The 16,988-nt window shown below is 41.7% G+C and overlaps 2 protein-coding genes across 5 annotated transcripts; both read left to right on the top strand.

Moving 5' to 3' along the window:
* The first annotated feature begins 567 nt into the window (after window positions 1-567).
* Window positions 568-4,939, top strand: LOC311033319 (uncharacterized protein). 3 transcript variants are annotated; one of them, XM_084040648.1, is made up of 7 exons: window positions 569-1,412; window positions 1,497-1,941; window positions 2,897-3,006; window positions 3,087-3,158; window positions 3,231-3,285; window positions 3,371-3,407; window positions 3,500-4,939. In XM_084040648.1, the coding sequence occupies exons 1-7, from the start codon at window positions 918-920 to the stop codon at window positions 3,519-3,521; spliced, it is 1,236 nt and encodes a 411-aa protein (XP_083896774.1). In that variant the 5' UTR covers window positions 569-917; the 3' UTR covers window positions 3,522-4,939. The 3 variants fall into 3 exon arrangements, with proteins under 3 accessions (XP_083896773.1, XP_083896774.1, XP_083896775.1); XM_084040649.1 differs by having other exon boundaries at window positions 572-1,412; window positions 1,626-1,941; window positions 3,500-4,937; XM_084040647.1 differs by having other exon boundaries at window positions 568-1,941.
* A 709-nt stretch (window positions 4,940-5,648) lies between these two features.
* Window positions 5,649-15,616, top strand: LOC311033314 (uncharacterized protein). Of its 2 annotated transcripts, none has more exons than XM_084040639.1 (17): window positions 5,649-5,797; window positions 6,108-6,165; window positions 6,888-6,920; window positions 7,007-7,183; window positions 7,316-7,467; window positions 7,567-7,656; window positions 7,813-7,879; window positions 8,690-8,853; window positions 10,182-10,287; window positions 10,367-10,396; window positions 10,482-10,658; window positions 11,115-11,269; window positions 11,354-11,443; window positions 12,450-12,497; window positions 12,576-12,645; window positions 12,729-12,892; window positions 14,888-15,616. In XM_084040639.1, exons 2-17 carry the CDS (start codon window positions 6,111-6,113, stop codon window positions 15,056-15,058), a joined length of 1,749 nt encoding a protein of 582 aa, XP_083896765.1. In that variant the 5' UTR covers window positions 5,649-5,797; window positions 6,108-6,110; the 3' UTR covers window positions 15,059-15,616. The 2 variants fall into 2 exon arrangements, with proteins under 2 accessions (XP_083896765.1, XP_083896766.1); XM_084040640.1 differs by having other exon boundaries at window positions 5,675-5,797; window positions 6,111-6,165.
* The last annotated feature ends 1,372 nt before the right edge of the window (window positions 15,617-16,988 follow it).

Raw genomic sequence — 16,988 nt, 5'->3', positions numbered from 1 at the left:
CACATACAGTCCTGAGGTTAATAATGGACTCAATTAAGAAAGGGAGTGTATTATTGGTGAGCCTAATTACCTCTTACCTTTTATTGGCTGAGAATAAAATGCAGAAGTCAAAGTTGGAGTGTCTTATTTAACTGTAGATTTGTATACTTGATTTCTGTTCCTGTTTTGATACACAAAAAATGTGAACAGCACCATATGTGGGAGTTACAAACCACCGTCTACCTTTTCCTAATCTTAACCAAGTAGGTTTGTTGATTAAACCTGAAGAGATTTCTGGCAGAAAACGTCCTCCCTGTGCGTACCCTTACATATATACAAAACGTGGCTCTCTTGAATAGGTTTAGCACGTTGAAACTAAAGGTTATATAAAAATTAAATAAGGGAAAACTTCAATTGGAATTATTTAATGTCAGCAAATTGAACTTTTCCCTCTCTCTCTCTCATACCCATAAGTTCTTTGACCTCTCTTTCCCCCTCCCTCCTGCAGTCCATAACCCCCGCCCCCCCCGTCTGCCATAAGCACACACCCACCTCTCTAATACACTGGGTTAAGGGCATCGGGAGCATTCTTCCCAGACATGTGCCCCTGTCACTCACGTACATACGGCCACACAACTACACCACACCACCAGTTGTGTTTCCACTGTGTCCTCTGTGTTCCTAGCACAAGGCTGGCACGCTGCTCTGTTGGTCTTGTGAACGCGGCCCTCCTCTCCCCGTCTCTCTCTCTCTGCAGCGTTGGACCAAATAACCCTGAATCAGCTGCAGCTCTTTGACTTTTTTTCTGTGGATTTAATGGTTTTTTAAGTGTTAAAAACCCCATTGATTGTTTTTGTTTTTGGTGGAAGAAACAGGGTAGACAATCATCCGGTGTGGATTTGTAGTTCAGAAGACGTTCCTCAACTGTGTCTTCCAAAATGGCTCCTGTGAAAAGCTGGGTAGTGGGGCTCCTGCTGGTTCTCCTGTGCCCGTCCCAGGGCCCCCTCTCTGCAGGAGTGAGTGGCCAGGACGTGGCTGAAGCAGAGGAAGGCCTCCATGTCAGAAACATGGAGGAGGCCGTGAGTGAAGAGGGCCAAACCACCGATTATGGTACAGGTGAGGAAGAAGAACAGGCAGCAGAGGATGATGATGATGATGATGATGATGATGATGATGATGATGATGATGATGATGAAGAATTAGATGAGGCAGAAACTGATGAAGAGGAGGAAGATGCTGAAGCTGACGAGGAAGAAGACGCTCATGAGGAAGAGGAGGCTGCTGATGAGGATGAGGAGGCAGAAGAGGAGACTGCTGAGGAAGAAGAGGGTGAGGAAGAGGAGGATGATGCTGAAGAAGATGAAGAGGGGGAGGAGGCTGCAGATGAGGAGGATGATGATGATGACGAAGAAGAAGAGGGGGAGGAGGCTGCAGTTGAGGAAGATGAGGATGCTAAAGAGGGGGAGGAGGCTGCAGATGAGGAAGACGAGGATGATGCTGAAGAAAAGGAAGACGAGGAAAAGGAGGAGGAGGCTGCAGATGAGGAAGAAGACGACGATGATGATGAAGAGGAAGATGAGGAAAAGGGGGAGGCGGCTGCAGATGAGGAAGAAGACGACGAGGATGATGATGAAGAGGAAGATGAGGAAAAGGGGGAGGAGGCTGCAGATGAGGAAGACAAGGATGATGCTGAAGAAGAGGGAGACAAGGAAGAGGAGGCTGCAGATGAGGAAGACGAGGATGATGATGATGATGATGATGATGATGATGATGAAGAAGAAGAAGAAGAAGAAGAGGCTGATGAGGCAGCAGCAGAGGAGGAAGAAGAGGAGGAAGAAGAAGCTTCTGAAGACGATGATGACGCAACTGAAGGAGTGGCGTTTTCTGAGGAAGAGGATGACGAGGACGATGACGAGGATGACTCAGTGGAAGATGATGCAACTGAAGCAGAGGAAGCTCACGGTAAACACACATTGAATATCTTGGGTTTATCAAAATACGAAACAATGCAGTTATTTAGTATGAGGAACACTTTGTTGTATTTCCTCTTTCAACTACGGGAACTTTCTGACTTCGAAGGAACACGGTTCCACATATCGGTCCTAAAATAGACGGCTTATCGGTGAGGTAGCTGGCACCGAGCACAATCTAAACCATTCAGGCCTTTTGTTGGACCAAGGTGGCTATTTAAACAGGACATGTGGCAATGTAACCAGATAGCCTTCAGCCACGCAAACAGCTCTGTGAGGTTTCACATCAACAGTGTCAATACCAGCATGCCAGTGTTGGTTCGTCGTGTTAGCATTGCTATCATTTGCTAATTTGCGATAAAGCAGCAGCGGCTGATGGGAATGTCACTGGTTTTACTGGTATTTGGTAATGAGACAAAACCTACAGCAAAATCAGGAGATCATTTAAATTAATTCTCTGGGGAGCATGAATGTCGGTACGAAATGTTTCAGCAATCCATCCGATAGCTTTTTTCGGAATCCCAAAGATAGATGGATCTCATTATGATGCTAGGCAAAGTAAGGGAGGAGTAGGAGTCATCCTCTGAGGACCATGAACTATCTATCAAAATGTTTTGGTGGCATTCTGGCATGTTGAGCTGCCAAATAAGTCCAATAGACCACCATGCCAGATCACAGGTTGCTCGCTGTGATTGGCTGCAACTAAACCACACAAATAGTAATTTCTGTCTAGATCTGGGAACCAAAAGATCTGAATTTAGGTTTTATTTAACTGGAGACATTTTGGATCCTTTATCAGTCGATACCTTAAAGGTTATTGATACTGAACCCTAGCGATACCGATATATATATATATATATATATATAACAGAAAGCTAATATCTGCCAGGCTGATCTATCTATGTAGCTCCAGCGGCCTGATTGGTCGTTGACTCTGTTGACTTTAGATGAGCCTGAAGATGACGATGCAGCAGATGACAGCAGTGAAGAGGAGCCCCCTACTGACGGTCTGCACTTCCACTCTGGGTCTTTGTGCAGCGTTTGCTCCATCTGTGAGGTAAAAATCTATGAGTACAAGACTTTAAGGGAATAGTTATTTCAAATGAGCTGAGACTAATCCTAACCCCCTCCCTTTAGCACTGCTCTAATAACTGTGACGATTGCCCCTGTGAAGAGGGAGATGAGTCGGCTCATTGTGAACGCTGCCAAGTAAGCATCAGCACAAACACCGTCTATATAATACACATCAAGTATTCAGGTTTTAACCCTTTTGTCTTCCAGGAATGCTCATCCTGCTACATATGCCCCATCCTGTGTGACACAATTTGCACACCAGGTACACCCTCCTAGTAATTACTCATACATTATGTTTATTTACACATTTAGTTGACTTTTAAGAATGTATGTATTGCCTTTTTCAGGTGGCCTTGTTGATGAGCTAACCGGGACCCTCTATCAGTAAGCTTCCATATTTTAAAGCTAGGCAAATACAGTATCTGGAAATGCTTTGTAGTTCCCTGCTGAGTTGACTCGTGGTCTTCGTTTTGCAGGACTGTTGCCTCTCTACTCTGAGCAACCTGGAGACTTTGCCCTCCAATGCCGCCTTGTGGGCGCAGGAGGTACTGCGCCCTCGATCGAAGCTGTCCGTCTGTTTCATACCTCTCCAGCAGCATGAGGACTCTTGAGATTGTCATGAATCTGACAGCTGACAGAAATACAAATAACACATTTAGGTTTTAACTCATGTTTAGGTGTTTAACTGTCCTCGTCATGAGCGATTTATCCCTTATTTAATGACCTGCCTTCTGTACATTTTCATGCAAAATTCAATTCATTGCTGAGGCTATTATAGGATTTGTTGAGCTTCTATTTTTAGGCACATTTTTGTTAAACCATTTTATTTGAGAAAAACATAAAGGGTTAATTGATTTATCAAAGCGGATTGAATCTGTATGACTGCAACACTTCCCTCGTGTCACATCACAAGCACATGCTATTTGCTTCCAATTAGCTGTTTACTTTTAGTTTTCTATTTGACATTATTTACTGACGTGACTTGAAAGTATTTCTAGATGTACTTTTGTGCGTATACTCATGACTAAGGCTCATTAAAAAAGCAGTCTGACTAGCTTGGGTAAATAGGCCCATAAAACGACTATGAAATAGTTTGAACTCATATAAGGTGAGCTATTTCTCTTTAGTTCATGGGCTCTACACGTTGTTAATTCAGAATGATAATAGTCATTTGTGTTTTGACTTTTAGTGCCAAGTATGCATACATTTTACTAAACTATAGTGAGGTAAAGAGTGGAACAATTGCAGTAAGCTCCATGTGTTGCTGTTTCTTAAATAAATCACTTCCGTTCACCTTTTCACCTATATATTTTTTTATTTGTCATTAACAAATAGGCTGTGCCCTGTTCGTTTTTTATTTCCTGGTCGCCCTGAGCCTATATATTGTAGGCTACTGATTAATAAACGAGCTCCAGCTGTGGCTCAGGTGAAGTGAACTCTCTGAGTGCTTCAAGTCCTCAGTGGAAGGTTTTCAGCTGGGATTGAGAAAGGTAAGTCATGTGTCAAGGAAAAACATAACTTTTTTATGGGTCAAAAAAAGGAGGATAAAATCAATGGAGTGTGTTGTTGAATCAACGCAGAAAGAGCCGGGGCTCGGTGCCCTTGGAAGGGCTGACCTTTTCATGGCAAAATATTGATACAGTCTACATAATTTTAGGCTGTGTCTCTCATCAATCATTCAAATTCTTTTTTTTAGTCTTGTAATTCCTGCGAAATAATACTTGTCATTCGTGTTAATTGATTTTGGATAAACATGCATGACAGCTTGTTTTGGAAAATGCAGTTGGGGGGGTTGTACCTGAGAAGTGTTGTGAAAGGCAGGAAAACTGTTGTGTAAGTTCATTGGCGTGTGTGTTTGTGTGTGTGCGTGTTTGTGTGTGTGCGTGTTTGTGAGTGTATAAACACAGGAGCAATTACAATAAACACTGATGGGTACATACATATCCATCAAGTCATCGGGTGGTTTTATAGCTGCTATTAATTATACACTTGATGTTCATTTGTACGTCCTGCATTAATTGTTTGACCCAGGACTTCTTAAGCCTTCAATGATTTCATAAATTGATATGTAATTATGTGTAATGATACACAGCACAAAGTGCACATTCTATCATATTTTTGACATTTATTCAGCATCCAGTGGCATGTGCAGACTTAAAGCATGGCGTTGTGAAAACGCCCAGCCTTAATTCACCCCGAAGGTGTCGGTTTGCTGGGATTAAAAGCTTAGTCTTGCAGCGTCCTATAGGCTATTTAAAAAGGGATGCAAATTGCAGCGGCATTTACATCCTTTATGTGGATTGTGCTTTTGTTCATTCGTGTTCTGTTGTCACCGACGACGACGACAATAAAGAGTATCGAATTCCACATCCTTTCACAAGGTTCACATAGATTATTTTAAGTCAAATCATTATTTTATTTTATAAGACTTTCACCCTTCTATGAACCAGCATTGTGTGTGAAAGTCTGGGTGGTGTGTCATGGAGCAGGATTCATGTATCTCTGAGTAAACCCCAAACACCTGTATTTTGATTACAGCGTCCGGAAGAGAGACATAGTGGAGTTTCATGTGTCCCCATACTGGTTTAGTGTTGTATACGCAGCGGGCCCCCCTCCCATTGCATGTCCCTCCTACTCCATATCATGGCTTGATTCACACTGGGACACCTCACCTTCTCCTCACTGGGGAACTTATTTGGGAAATAGACGCATATTTTTAATTTGAACCTCCATTTCAAATTTTTTTTTAGAAGAACTGATTCCAGGACAGTGAGGTAGGATTTTAGTCAAAATCTCAATTGACTTCCACATTATATAAGATGTGATCGAGCTTTTGATGCTGTGGCAAATCTTCAGTTTATTATGTATCTTAGTGCAGATAAATGGGATTTGGGTTCAGCGACGGACACAGTAAGCAGGTAGAAGGATGTAGGTGGAGACCACAGGATTGATCTCCCATTTGCTTAACCACAAGATTTGCTGAGGCAACATGCAAACATCATACATGCAAAAAGACTTTGTGAAATGGCTATAAAATCCATGTCAGAACGTGTGGTTGATAAACGGTTACCTTTTTCCTCCCAGAAGATGCATTTCTCCTCCCTTCTGCTGTGCCTGAGTGTGGCGACTTTGGTAAAATGTGGTGAGTAAAATGCATCGATTTCTACTCGATGGAAACATGTGTAATTGAGCTTTATCTATTGCTTGTGGTGTGTCTATAATTTGGATTATGAGGCAAGATGCAATTTATTTAGGATGTGGAGGACCTATTTTTGAATCATTTTTATATCAAAGTTGGAATACAGAAACCTAAAATGCATCCAATATTCTAAATTAACAAAATTGACTTTTAATACAGATACATGAGCGGCATTATACTTTGGTGGCAACTTAGGTGCCCGGGGGCCATCAGAGGAGTTAGAATTGAGGGATCTTGACATCATTATTGTATAGAAAAGTAAAAAAGTTTCCATCTTTTGCTTTTCTAAAACTTTTTTTTTTTTTGTTGGCTGAGATTTTATTATGAGGGTGGAATTTGGCAGGTCATGTGTAAAGGTGCGCCTGGTGTTTGTGTTGATTGGCAATGAAGTGGGTGTGGCAGGCTTGGCCTTCTGACTTGTTTGTTGTTAACACTTGTGCGACTCATCGTTTGTCTCAGCCAGTTTCCTTTTTCATGTTGCCGTGAAGGTCAAGTGTGTGTGAGTAGAAGCATAAAGTCGCATTGTAATTTTCCATGAGTAACCATCACCATGTTATTAGGTCCCAGACAGGGAAATATTTCATAGAACAATGCTAATAAAGCCACGCTTGATGCTTTCGTATCAGCTGCCTCCTGCGTATTCACGGTGTGTATTTCTGTTCCAGCCGCTGGAAGTGACTGGTGCTATACTGGCTGCGGTAAGTACGAACCAACTTAGTGAATTTGGATCGAATTCATCATCTACATTAGTTTTTGGTATTAAGTCCACCTCTCACCTTCACAGAACACACCCCGTCCATGTGGGGAGGCATCGCCGGAGCTCACTGTGGAGAAAAAAGGCAGTCGCCTATCGACATATCCACCAGCCATGTCAAGGCTGACCCCCACCTGCTTAACTTTACCTTTACCAACTTCTCCTCTCCGCACACCATCAAGTCCATCGTAAATAATGGTCATACAGGTAGACAAACTGCTTTTACGTGCAGTTTACTACAGTGTTTAACAGGGGTCTAGAAAAGCCATTCAATTAAAGTGTGTTTTAACTTCCTTATGTGCAGACTATAACTTCATAAACCCGCTTCTTCATCTTTAGTGAAATACATCATGCAGGACGGTGAAGTTGAAGTGAGTGGAGGTGGACTTAATGGAACATATTCTACAATTCAGTTTCACTTCCACTGGGGCGATACCGAACATCATCCAGGTTCAGAGCACACCATCGACGGATACAGATATCCAATGGAGGTAAGATGTCGTTTGGCACTCACTTTAGACAACACTCTTCATAAACTGTGCCTGATTTGACTTGACTTTGGTCTCATGGACCCATGTAATCTCTTGCAGATGCACATAGTCAGTCTGAAGAAGGGTCTCTCTGTGCCACAGGCCACCGAGGATTCACAGGGAATCGCCGTTCTTGGGTTTTTCATAAATGTATGTCCTACATTTCAAATGATCATTCCAAAGAAATATAGTTGCTAACCATTCAATAAACATTAGGGATTGACAAGGTCACTCAAACGTTGTTTACATCTGGAGATCATGTCATTGTCATTGAATGTTACAAGTGTGATTATCTTCTCCCTCAAGGCAACAGAAGATGGAGATATGTCGGGGCCGTGGAGCAACCTCACATCTTACCTGTCAAATGTCAAAGGTCTGTGTTGTAGCGACTGCTCTACTAGAGGCCTAGAGCAGGGTGTATTGTGGTTTCTGCATTACCTGGCATATGCTGTATGTAGAGTATACATGGCATGCAGAGAGGAAATACATTGACAGAGCGTGACGGGGGAAAAGGGTGGAGTTGAGAAGTCCTTGGCATCAACAGGTGACCTATCAAGTTTTGTGGTGTACAAAATATTTTTCCACTGTAAGAAACATGAGATCAAGTGTTGGTATTGCATAGGCTAAGTCATGTTCGGTGCCAACATACACACACAACACACGGGGTGTCAAAACAGCTCCTGTTTTGTAATTCACATCACTCATACGCTCGGAAAGAAATGGCCAATAGCCACATTCTGGTTAGTACGACGGCGTATTAAAGTCGCATATTTGCTACTTTATTACGATGCTAACAACCGGCATTTATGCTAGTCAAACTCCCACGAATGTCGCATTTATTTTTCTAATGAATACATCACATGTGACGACGCTTTGCTAAGGTCCTTAGGGTGATGGCCGTTGATGGGTATTGTTTAATTTTTATGGGCCAAATTGTCGACTTATGGGTGTTTTATTGATCGAGTGGTTGGGCTAAGTTAGCGGTAGCTTTCACTTGTTGTCATAGCAACGGCAATTGGCCCCAATACGCCGTCGTAGTTTAGAGAAGGTGAGATTGGGTTGGATTTTAAAAAACAAAATTGTATTGTTAAATTCATGACATCAAACTAAGTACTGTTCATTTATATCCACATGGCATTCATTTAATAACCCTTTTTTTTTTTCCTCCCCTTTCTTACATCAGACAAAGAGGTTAATTTAAATGACACCTTTTCCATCAGTGACCTGATTGGAAACGTCGACCTCACGAAGTTCTATCGGTACATGGGCTCGCTGACCACGCCCATGTGCAACGAAGCAGTCGTCTGGACAGTTTTTCAAGAGCCAATCAACGTCAACAAAAACCTGGTGAGTGGGCGGTGTATAGTCGACACATGGCCCCGAGCAGGGAGAGGAAAGAGACAAAAAGGAACATAAAGTCAAAAAGTAACAGTTGGTTTTACACACAGTCGTTGTAGAGCGATTGCCAGAGTGGTGGCACTGCCACAGGTGCTACAAGCAGTTAGGGGTTTAGTGCCTTGCTCAGTAGTAGTAAAGTAGTGCAGAGGACAACATGAAATGACATGATTCTGTTGTATTCATTGTAGCATCTATAGCTGTCGCTATATCCTCTCCCTTTCGTCATCAACCAAGCGTACCTAGTGAAAGCTGTATGGGACGGGCACCTGTATGCCATTGCAAGTGAACTGTACACAAGCAACCACCAATGCCTGCAGGTGAACGTCAACAGAGCGCGGTGCCAGGACGTCCTCTCATGCTGGCGTCCTGCATGTGAGTACGTCCTGGTCCTGCTGTGATGATCGGTATCTAATAATCAAGTCTGTTTAGCCTCAACAACGAGAGCAAAAAATGCAAAGTCACCTGCATAGGATGTTGCAGAATGTCGCAATCTTTCTCTCCATCTTATCTACCTGACAGCCATCAGCGTTCGGCAGATAGACAGGAGGACATGTCTCTTTATGTGGTCTGTTCTCGGCTCGCTCAGGTGACTCAGCTTTCACATGACTCTTTCAACTCCATGTGACAGAATTAAAAAAAAATAAAAAATTCCGTCTTTACCGGATTTACCGCATTTGTGGGGGGGGGGGGGGAGTTGTATAAAGCTTAAATGGCTCCAGAGGAAGCTGCTGATAATTTGCCTGAAGTGACGTCACTGAGTGGCAGTTAGGTGGAGTTTAACACTAAAATCATTTTAAAAATGCCATCTTTCCAGTCCTTATCCCTGCTTGAGGCTAGCAGCTCGAGGCTACATTACCCAACTCTAGCATAACTCTAGCTCTGGCTGAACTGTCCTCCAGGTAAAATATGTACAATATGACAATATATTATCTTGAACTCGCACCATGTTGGAGCATTGCAGCGCTAAATCAAATAATGTGGGGAAATCAAGTAGAGTGGAGCGCAAATAATTGTGACAAAACTTTATTATTATTTTGATCGTCTTTCTTCATATTGGCTTAGACAATTTAAAGGGATGTTTGTTCCCTCTGGGGGTTTCTTCACCATGTGATGACACCAAAATACAGGTTTGACGACGCTGGAGGGAAGAGAAGAATTGATGTAATTGAATCCCCACTGGTATGGGGAAGTCTACACCGAGGGGCTGTCCACTCAGTCTGTCAAGTCTCTGTTTTCATTTGCCGTTGGAGGAAATAATAGTTTTCCTCCCTTCTTAGCTTCAACAGTTTCCCATGAAGGCAGGATTCACCAATGTTTTCCGGCCTACCCAACCCCTTAATGGCCGTCACGTGTATGCTTCTCCTGCAACTCCGTTACCACCCAGTGAGTTGAAAAATCACTATATGACTCATAATATTTAGCACTGGGTTGACCCGTTAACTATGTTCCCTCTGTATTTTAGGTCATCCATGGTGCTACGATGATCACTGTGGTATGTAAACCTGCACATGGCCAAATCTGGTGCCAATTGATGGACAGTTTTATGATTTGTTGACATTCTTCTTCTCTACAATCAGCGTACACGCCGTCTCGGTGGCACCTCCTGGCTCACTCCTTCTGTGGCGGCGAACGCCAGTCCCCCGTCAACATCGAGACGAAAAGCGTCACGACCGATGAGCGCCTCGAAGCTTTCACCTTCACGAAGTTTGACGACAGACATGCCATCAAGTACATGACTAACACAGGCCACACAGGTGTGTTCTCTCATACGTGCTGTTTCTAATTCAAAGATGGACTTTCACGTTATTGAGCTCAGGCTAAATCTGTGTAATGAATCAGCCTGTTAATGATTTAATGGAAGGATCCGTTTTCATACCCTTGTAAAATATTATTTTGGCAACTGTGGCACGCAGTTTTATTTTACCAAAATTTAATGGACCAACCCATTAAAAATAAGTGTTAGTTGCTGCCCGTGAGTTACACAAGAGCATAATTTGGCAAGTGTCTAACAATAAGAAATGAAAAACTGTTGGCATGGAAAATGTTTTGGCATTACCACTCACCTCACATCGTTTTAAAACATTATGCAAATCTGCTTTTGTCCATTATACTTCGTTTGAATGTGTTTGCTCCTTACCTAGTTAATTTGAATAAGTGAAACACCTTGAATGCAACTGACATTCTCCCTCGTGCTCTCGCCCGACTCCCAGTGAAGTGTGCACTAAAGGAGGGTGTGGTGGAGGTCTCTGGGGGAGGTTTGGGGTTCGTCTACTCCACCCTTCAGGTCCACTTCCACTGGGGCTCCGCATCACATGACTCTGATGGCTCAGAACACACAGTGGATTCAAAGAGATACCAAATGGAGGTGCATACAAGCATTTAAATATGCATTATTTTTTAAGAGATTTCGTTCCTGCCAGTGTCATGTCATTATTGTGTCTTTGTCCAGATGCACATCGTGAACAAGAGGAAGGATTTAACTCTGGAAGAAGCGGTACAGGCTCCCAATGGTCTGGCAGTGCTGGGATTCTTTATTGAGGTAACATTTAGTGCATTAGACACTAGGGGCGTGTCCATAAAACAAAATTTAGAATAAAGGCTTAACCTGAGCAGCTTGTAGCTAACAGTGCTAACAATATAGATAGATGGATACTTTATTGATCCCAAGAGGAATTTCAAGCATCCAGTAGCAGCTTAACAACACACAATAGACCAACATGTATCACAAACTAACAAACCTATATAAAAGAAATTTAAAAGCACAAAATTATTAAGTTGAGGACAGATTTGATCGCTGTAATAGTGGTGGAGTTCTCAGACAGGTGTGTTTACGAGCAAGTGCAGCCAGTGGAAGCCCAAGGTTTACGTCTCTGATTGCTTGTGACGACTTGTGTGAGCCTGGCCTGCTTTTCATGCAACTATGTTGCCCAGTTAGTTTTTCCGTCTTTTACTTACGGCGTGTGAGTAATGTTTGGCCCAGGGTTGCGTTTCCGGTTTGAGAGGTTATGTGTCAAAAAGCTCATTTTAAATGACTGCGATAAGAAGGTTGGACCAATTAATCCGCCTGCCAGAATAAACCAGACTGTACTGCAGTTGGACTAGAAAAGGCAGCAGACTAATGAAGCTATCACTCAACAGGTGACATCACTAACTGAGAATGAAAAATGTTACACTACCTGCTCTCATTCGTCGTGCAGCATTTTATGCCTGTAGCTGCACTGATGTATTCCTATCATGCCTGACACCATACCGTATATAATTGCTTGATCATTTCATGCAACGTTTTGCCATACATTCAAACGATCCAATTAAAAACCTTTAAAAGATGCTCTATTCATTCAATTCCAAATGCAAACCTTGTAAACGTTTGTTACCAACTGCAAAAAGAAAATCCACCAGTCAGTTCTACAGTTGGTTGGTTGAGTGCATATTAGTGGAGAGATTCATGCTTTGGTTTGCTCCCCAGTCTAAATGTGACACTGAAAAAAAGCCGTTTACACAACAGACCGACGGATGAAATCCTTTTTGCACATTTTATTTTCCAGGCCAAGGATGCGACCAAAGGCAGCAGCAGCGGTTCAGAACATCCCGAGGTAAGTGGTGTCCCTTTGTCAAAGCAGCAGATTGTGCTTCACCTGTAATCAAATAAACAAATGTGTTTGTCTCCGTAGACACATGACACATCTGATATGGATTACTGGAAAAAGCTGACCAAATACCTTGGAGCCATTCAAAACATAAGTGAGTGAATACTTGTTTTGTTCGATGAAAAAACAAAAATATGGTACTTAGTGCTTGCGTGTGTGCTTTTTGCTTCGATGCAGGCTCAGAAGTTCAAGTCACAGAGGAGATCTCCATCGATGACTTGCTTGGCAACGTGAACCGAGCTGCATACTACCGCTACAACGGCTCCTTGACCACCCCTTCATGTAATGAAGCAGTGGTATGGACCGTCTTTAAAGAGTCTGTCAAGGTGGACCAAAACCTGGTACGTGAATGAATCATATTTTTTTTTTACTTAGAATTATATGTGTATATATACAGGGTCACCCATGAAGTTCGAATAATTTGCAAATGGCAAACGCCAAACAAATGTTATATATTAATTAATTTCCCCTTGGTAATTGTGATATAATATAAAAACACATTAAAATAAATCGATAATAAATTATGAATTAAAGCCCTGCAAAACCATTCAAATAACTGCAGTAGGTCAAATGAAATGTATATTATTTATGTCAATTATTTTTATATAAGTCAAAATAATAATAATGAACACTAACAATTGGCCACACAGCAGTTGGCATATGGTGATATTATTATTGAGAAGAGTTACTGTAATGGCCGTCTATCCTGATGTGAGGTTATGAGAGAACAGTTTGTTCCACAGTATCACATGATCACAAATGGACCTTAGATAACGCAGAAATGCATTATTGTCAGAATTCTCTGTAAGATGCAACGTGTGTGCATCATTTGTTTGGAATCTGTTACGCAGACACACAATGTCACATTGCTGATGCAGGTTAGATATGAAGTGCAATGACTTTGCTATCACGTGCTTCACGTACATCATGATATGCGCGATTACATCATTAACTGGGTGAAAAGTTACATCTTAAATTATTAAACGCACCTTGCAGCTATGCTGGGAAACAGGTGACTGCCGTGTGACCTGTGCTGATTGAAATCAGCTGCGGTTTGTTGCTTCTTTCAGTGGAAGTTATAAGGTAACAATGAAAACCCTCATCCTACCAACGTGCCGCACCACTGACCGGGGACCACAAGAATAAACCACCACCACAAACCAACATAAATAATAGAATAAACCAACTACTCAAAAGTAAACCACCAAAAGACATTTCTATCTAAAAATCTATTCTAAAAATCTCAAACATATTGTTTATACAAAACAAACATTATTAATGTAATTGATGCCATCTGAAGAAAGATCTGATCTTAATTGTTTTGGGTTAATTAGCATATTGTGTAAGCACAAACGGTAAACTGTATGTCATACACTGACAGTGCACATTTGCTATTTGCTCTATTTTATTTTTTTAATCCATTAAAAAAAAGCTGCAATTGTGTGCTCAGATTTCAATTCATGGGTATTTAAAGGACCATACCGTCTGATTCTGATTTCTCTCCATCAGTCTTCAGCACACCTTGTGTGCATTGTGTCTGCAGTGTTTACTTCGGTAGAGCTCAGCCTACCTGTTTTAGCTGCCGTTCACTGCCATTCATGTTGAAACGGTGTGTAAAAACACTTTTAGTCTCTGGTTTTAGGGAATTCAACCTTGCGAAAATCGCTGCATTGTTTGTTTTATCTAAAATAACTATTACTATAAAAGCCATTAAAATCATTGACCCTCTTTATACTTTGGTTTCGCCCTCCCAGCTGTCAATCACAACAGAGCCAAGACAGCTGGAAAAAATGTTTGACGAGAAGTTAATTTTGAACTGGAATATGAGCTATAAAACATTTTCAGTGGGCGAGGACAGGTAGGCTACCTGTTCGTGCGGATCCTCGGAACTGCCAAACAATAGAGCTCAACATGATCATATAATTATACCTTTGCACTGTCCCACAGACCAACCCACAGTCTGAGAGCACACAAATGCACAAAGAAATCGATACAAATTGCAAATCTGTAGGTTGCAATGGACTGACTCGAGATGAACAAATCTTTGTATGCAAAAATACAGGCCACAGAAACTGAATGACAAACTTCGATGTCCCCCATATTCACATAAACAAATTGCTTCCTGTTGTCAAGGTTTCTCCTGACGATGGGTGTGGTCCGTTTACATTAAGCGTGCATGACAGCCTTAATTTATCGTAACATGTTATGCTGCTGGACCTGGTTAACTAGTGCAGGGATGTCTCTTCCAATTATAAAGTTTCCTTATTTATGAGTTCAATTCAAAAGAACGGCCTATCCTAAATGCCAGGGAACATGTTCCTTTTCTTTTCAACCAGATGACGATGTTCCCGACTCAGGCAGGATATCACAACGTGTATCGGCCGACACAGTCCCTTCACAGCAGGAAAATCTACAGCACCAAATCAGCATCCAGTGGGCCGGCTCCCATCATACTGCTTCTCCTGCTGGCATGCCTCTGTGTCTTTTCATTGAGCTTGCACTCGTGAGACAGTTCGCTGATGGGGAAACGGCTGTGAAGAAGTATATTGCACTAATTAACAATCTCGCACTGTTCAGGTTGTCATTCCAATTTTTGTGAGCAAAACACTTGGAAAGTGGTATTTCATTAGTGATTTTCATTATATAATCTCATAATCAAGATTTCTATACACCAACATCAACTCTGTTGGTACCACTTGATGTAATCATGTTTCCATTCGTTTTTGCTTTATCAATTTAGCAGAATTAAACCATATTCAATTGTTATTGCAGTGTAGTTGTATTGTGAATCTATAGTATTATTAATTAAAATTATTTATATTGATACTGTTTGGGGGTGAAATGCTTCTTCAAAGTGTTGCCACTTATTGTTCTGCAGCATTATGTCCCAAATGTAAATTAAGCAGCAAATGCAAGACATGGAAATGTTTTAAAAAGTATGTTAATTCAAATGTAACATGTTTTTTTAAAAAACATTTGATGGAACCAGAAATGTAATAAATGTGAATGTTGCTTCATTTCCATGGGATATGACGTGTAATAAATGTATCCACAAACAAAACACATGACGGAGGCTGAGTAAGCTGCTGTTTGCCTGATAGCAGACAGAATTGTCAACCGGTTACGTGGATTGACGTGTGACAAAGCGGCTTCTGGTTCTCGACTCCCAGCAATTAGCAGGTGTGAAACATTTTGCTTGAACCAGCGCATCAAATAATGCTTTTAAATGCAGACAGAGACATAAAATGTAGCCCCAGTAGCAGGCGCTGAATCCACTATTCATTATTAAATTACATAATTGGGACTCAGAATATCTGCCCATTAGAGTCGAAGTATAGTGAAACGAAATGACGGTTTGTTTAAGTGCATTTCACAACATCCCGTTCACACTGGGTTGTTACCGGACAGACCGAGTTACCTCGCCTCTGGCACCGATTCCAGAAGCCACTTCACGTCACTTCAACCAACACTCATCTCTATCTGCATGTGAAGGAATGCGAGCAGCATGCAGTAAAGACACTCGCTCTGGTGAAAAACAGATGGACAGACTGCGAGTGTAATGCATAGCTTCTTGAACACTTGGAAAGCAATTTACTTATCTGGAAGAAAAAATGTGTCACATGGAGTTTTTATCGCATTTGCGTCCCTATCAATGTCAAAGAAGCGATACTTGACCAGTACTTGGTTGACGCACTGAAACCGAGTTCTTCATAGTATCAGTGTTCAGACGCTTGAATGAAAACATGGCATTCGGTGTGACCTGTCATATTCACGATACAGAGGAGTGATGAATATGAGTCATTATTTCGGGGCCTTTGTAGCCGTCGGCACATAAGGTAACTATGGTGTCGTACTCTTTGTACTGTTACACAAAACGATGGTGTCAGAGTGGTTGTTATTAGCTCCCAGTTATTAACTTATTAGCCTCAATAGTTGAGTGATTACAGCAGATTACAGATGAGATGAGTCAACGCTGGAATCACAGAACAATGAAAAATAATCCATGTCCAAAATATAAGGACTTCACAGACTTGTTATCGTCCATGCTAATCCTCCATAGGTTGTATGTTCTAGCCCTGATGCTGCATTGTGGCACTTTCATCCTGATTTTTTACTTAAAATGATGGGATGCATACCTGTTATCAACTGACGGTCATCTGTTTTTACATATAGCCGACTACCAGCAGTAAATATGATCATTTCAGGGGATTTATTTGATGAATTGACAGACTCCGCTGATCATCTGAAAAAAACAAGTGTCTCAGAATGACATGTTGTTCTGGTTTCAGACATAGTTTCTCAGGGTGAAACAGTCATGCTATGGACTTCTTGAATGCAAAGTTGGCACAGGGAGCCTTTACACATGAGTGGCACCAGAGACATCTCTAGAATTTAAAGACGGGGGGAGAAGCATACAAAATCTTTGCGCTTGCTGTA

This window comes from Eutrigla gurnardus (assembly GCF_963514095.1).
Source record: "Eutrigla gurnardus genome assembly, chromosome: 22".
Taxonomy (NCBI): Eukaryota; Metazoa; Chordata; class Actinopteri; order Perciformes; family Triglidae; genus Eutrigla; species Eutrigla gurnardus.
The sequence above is the reverse complement of the archived record's forward strand: the minus strand, read 5'-3'. Positions and strand labels throughout refer to the sequence as shown.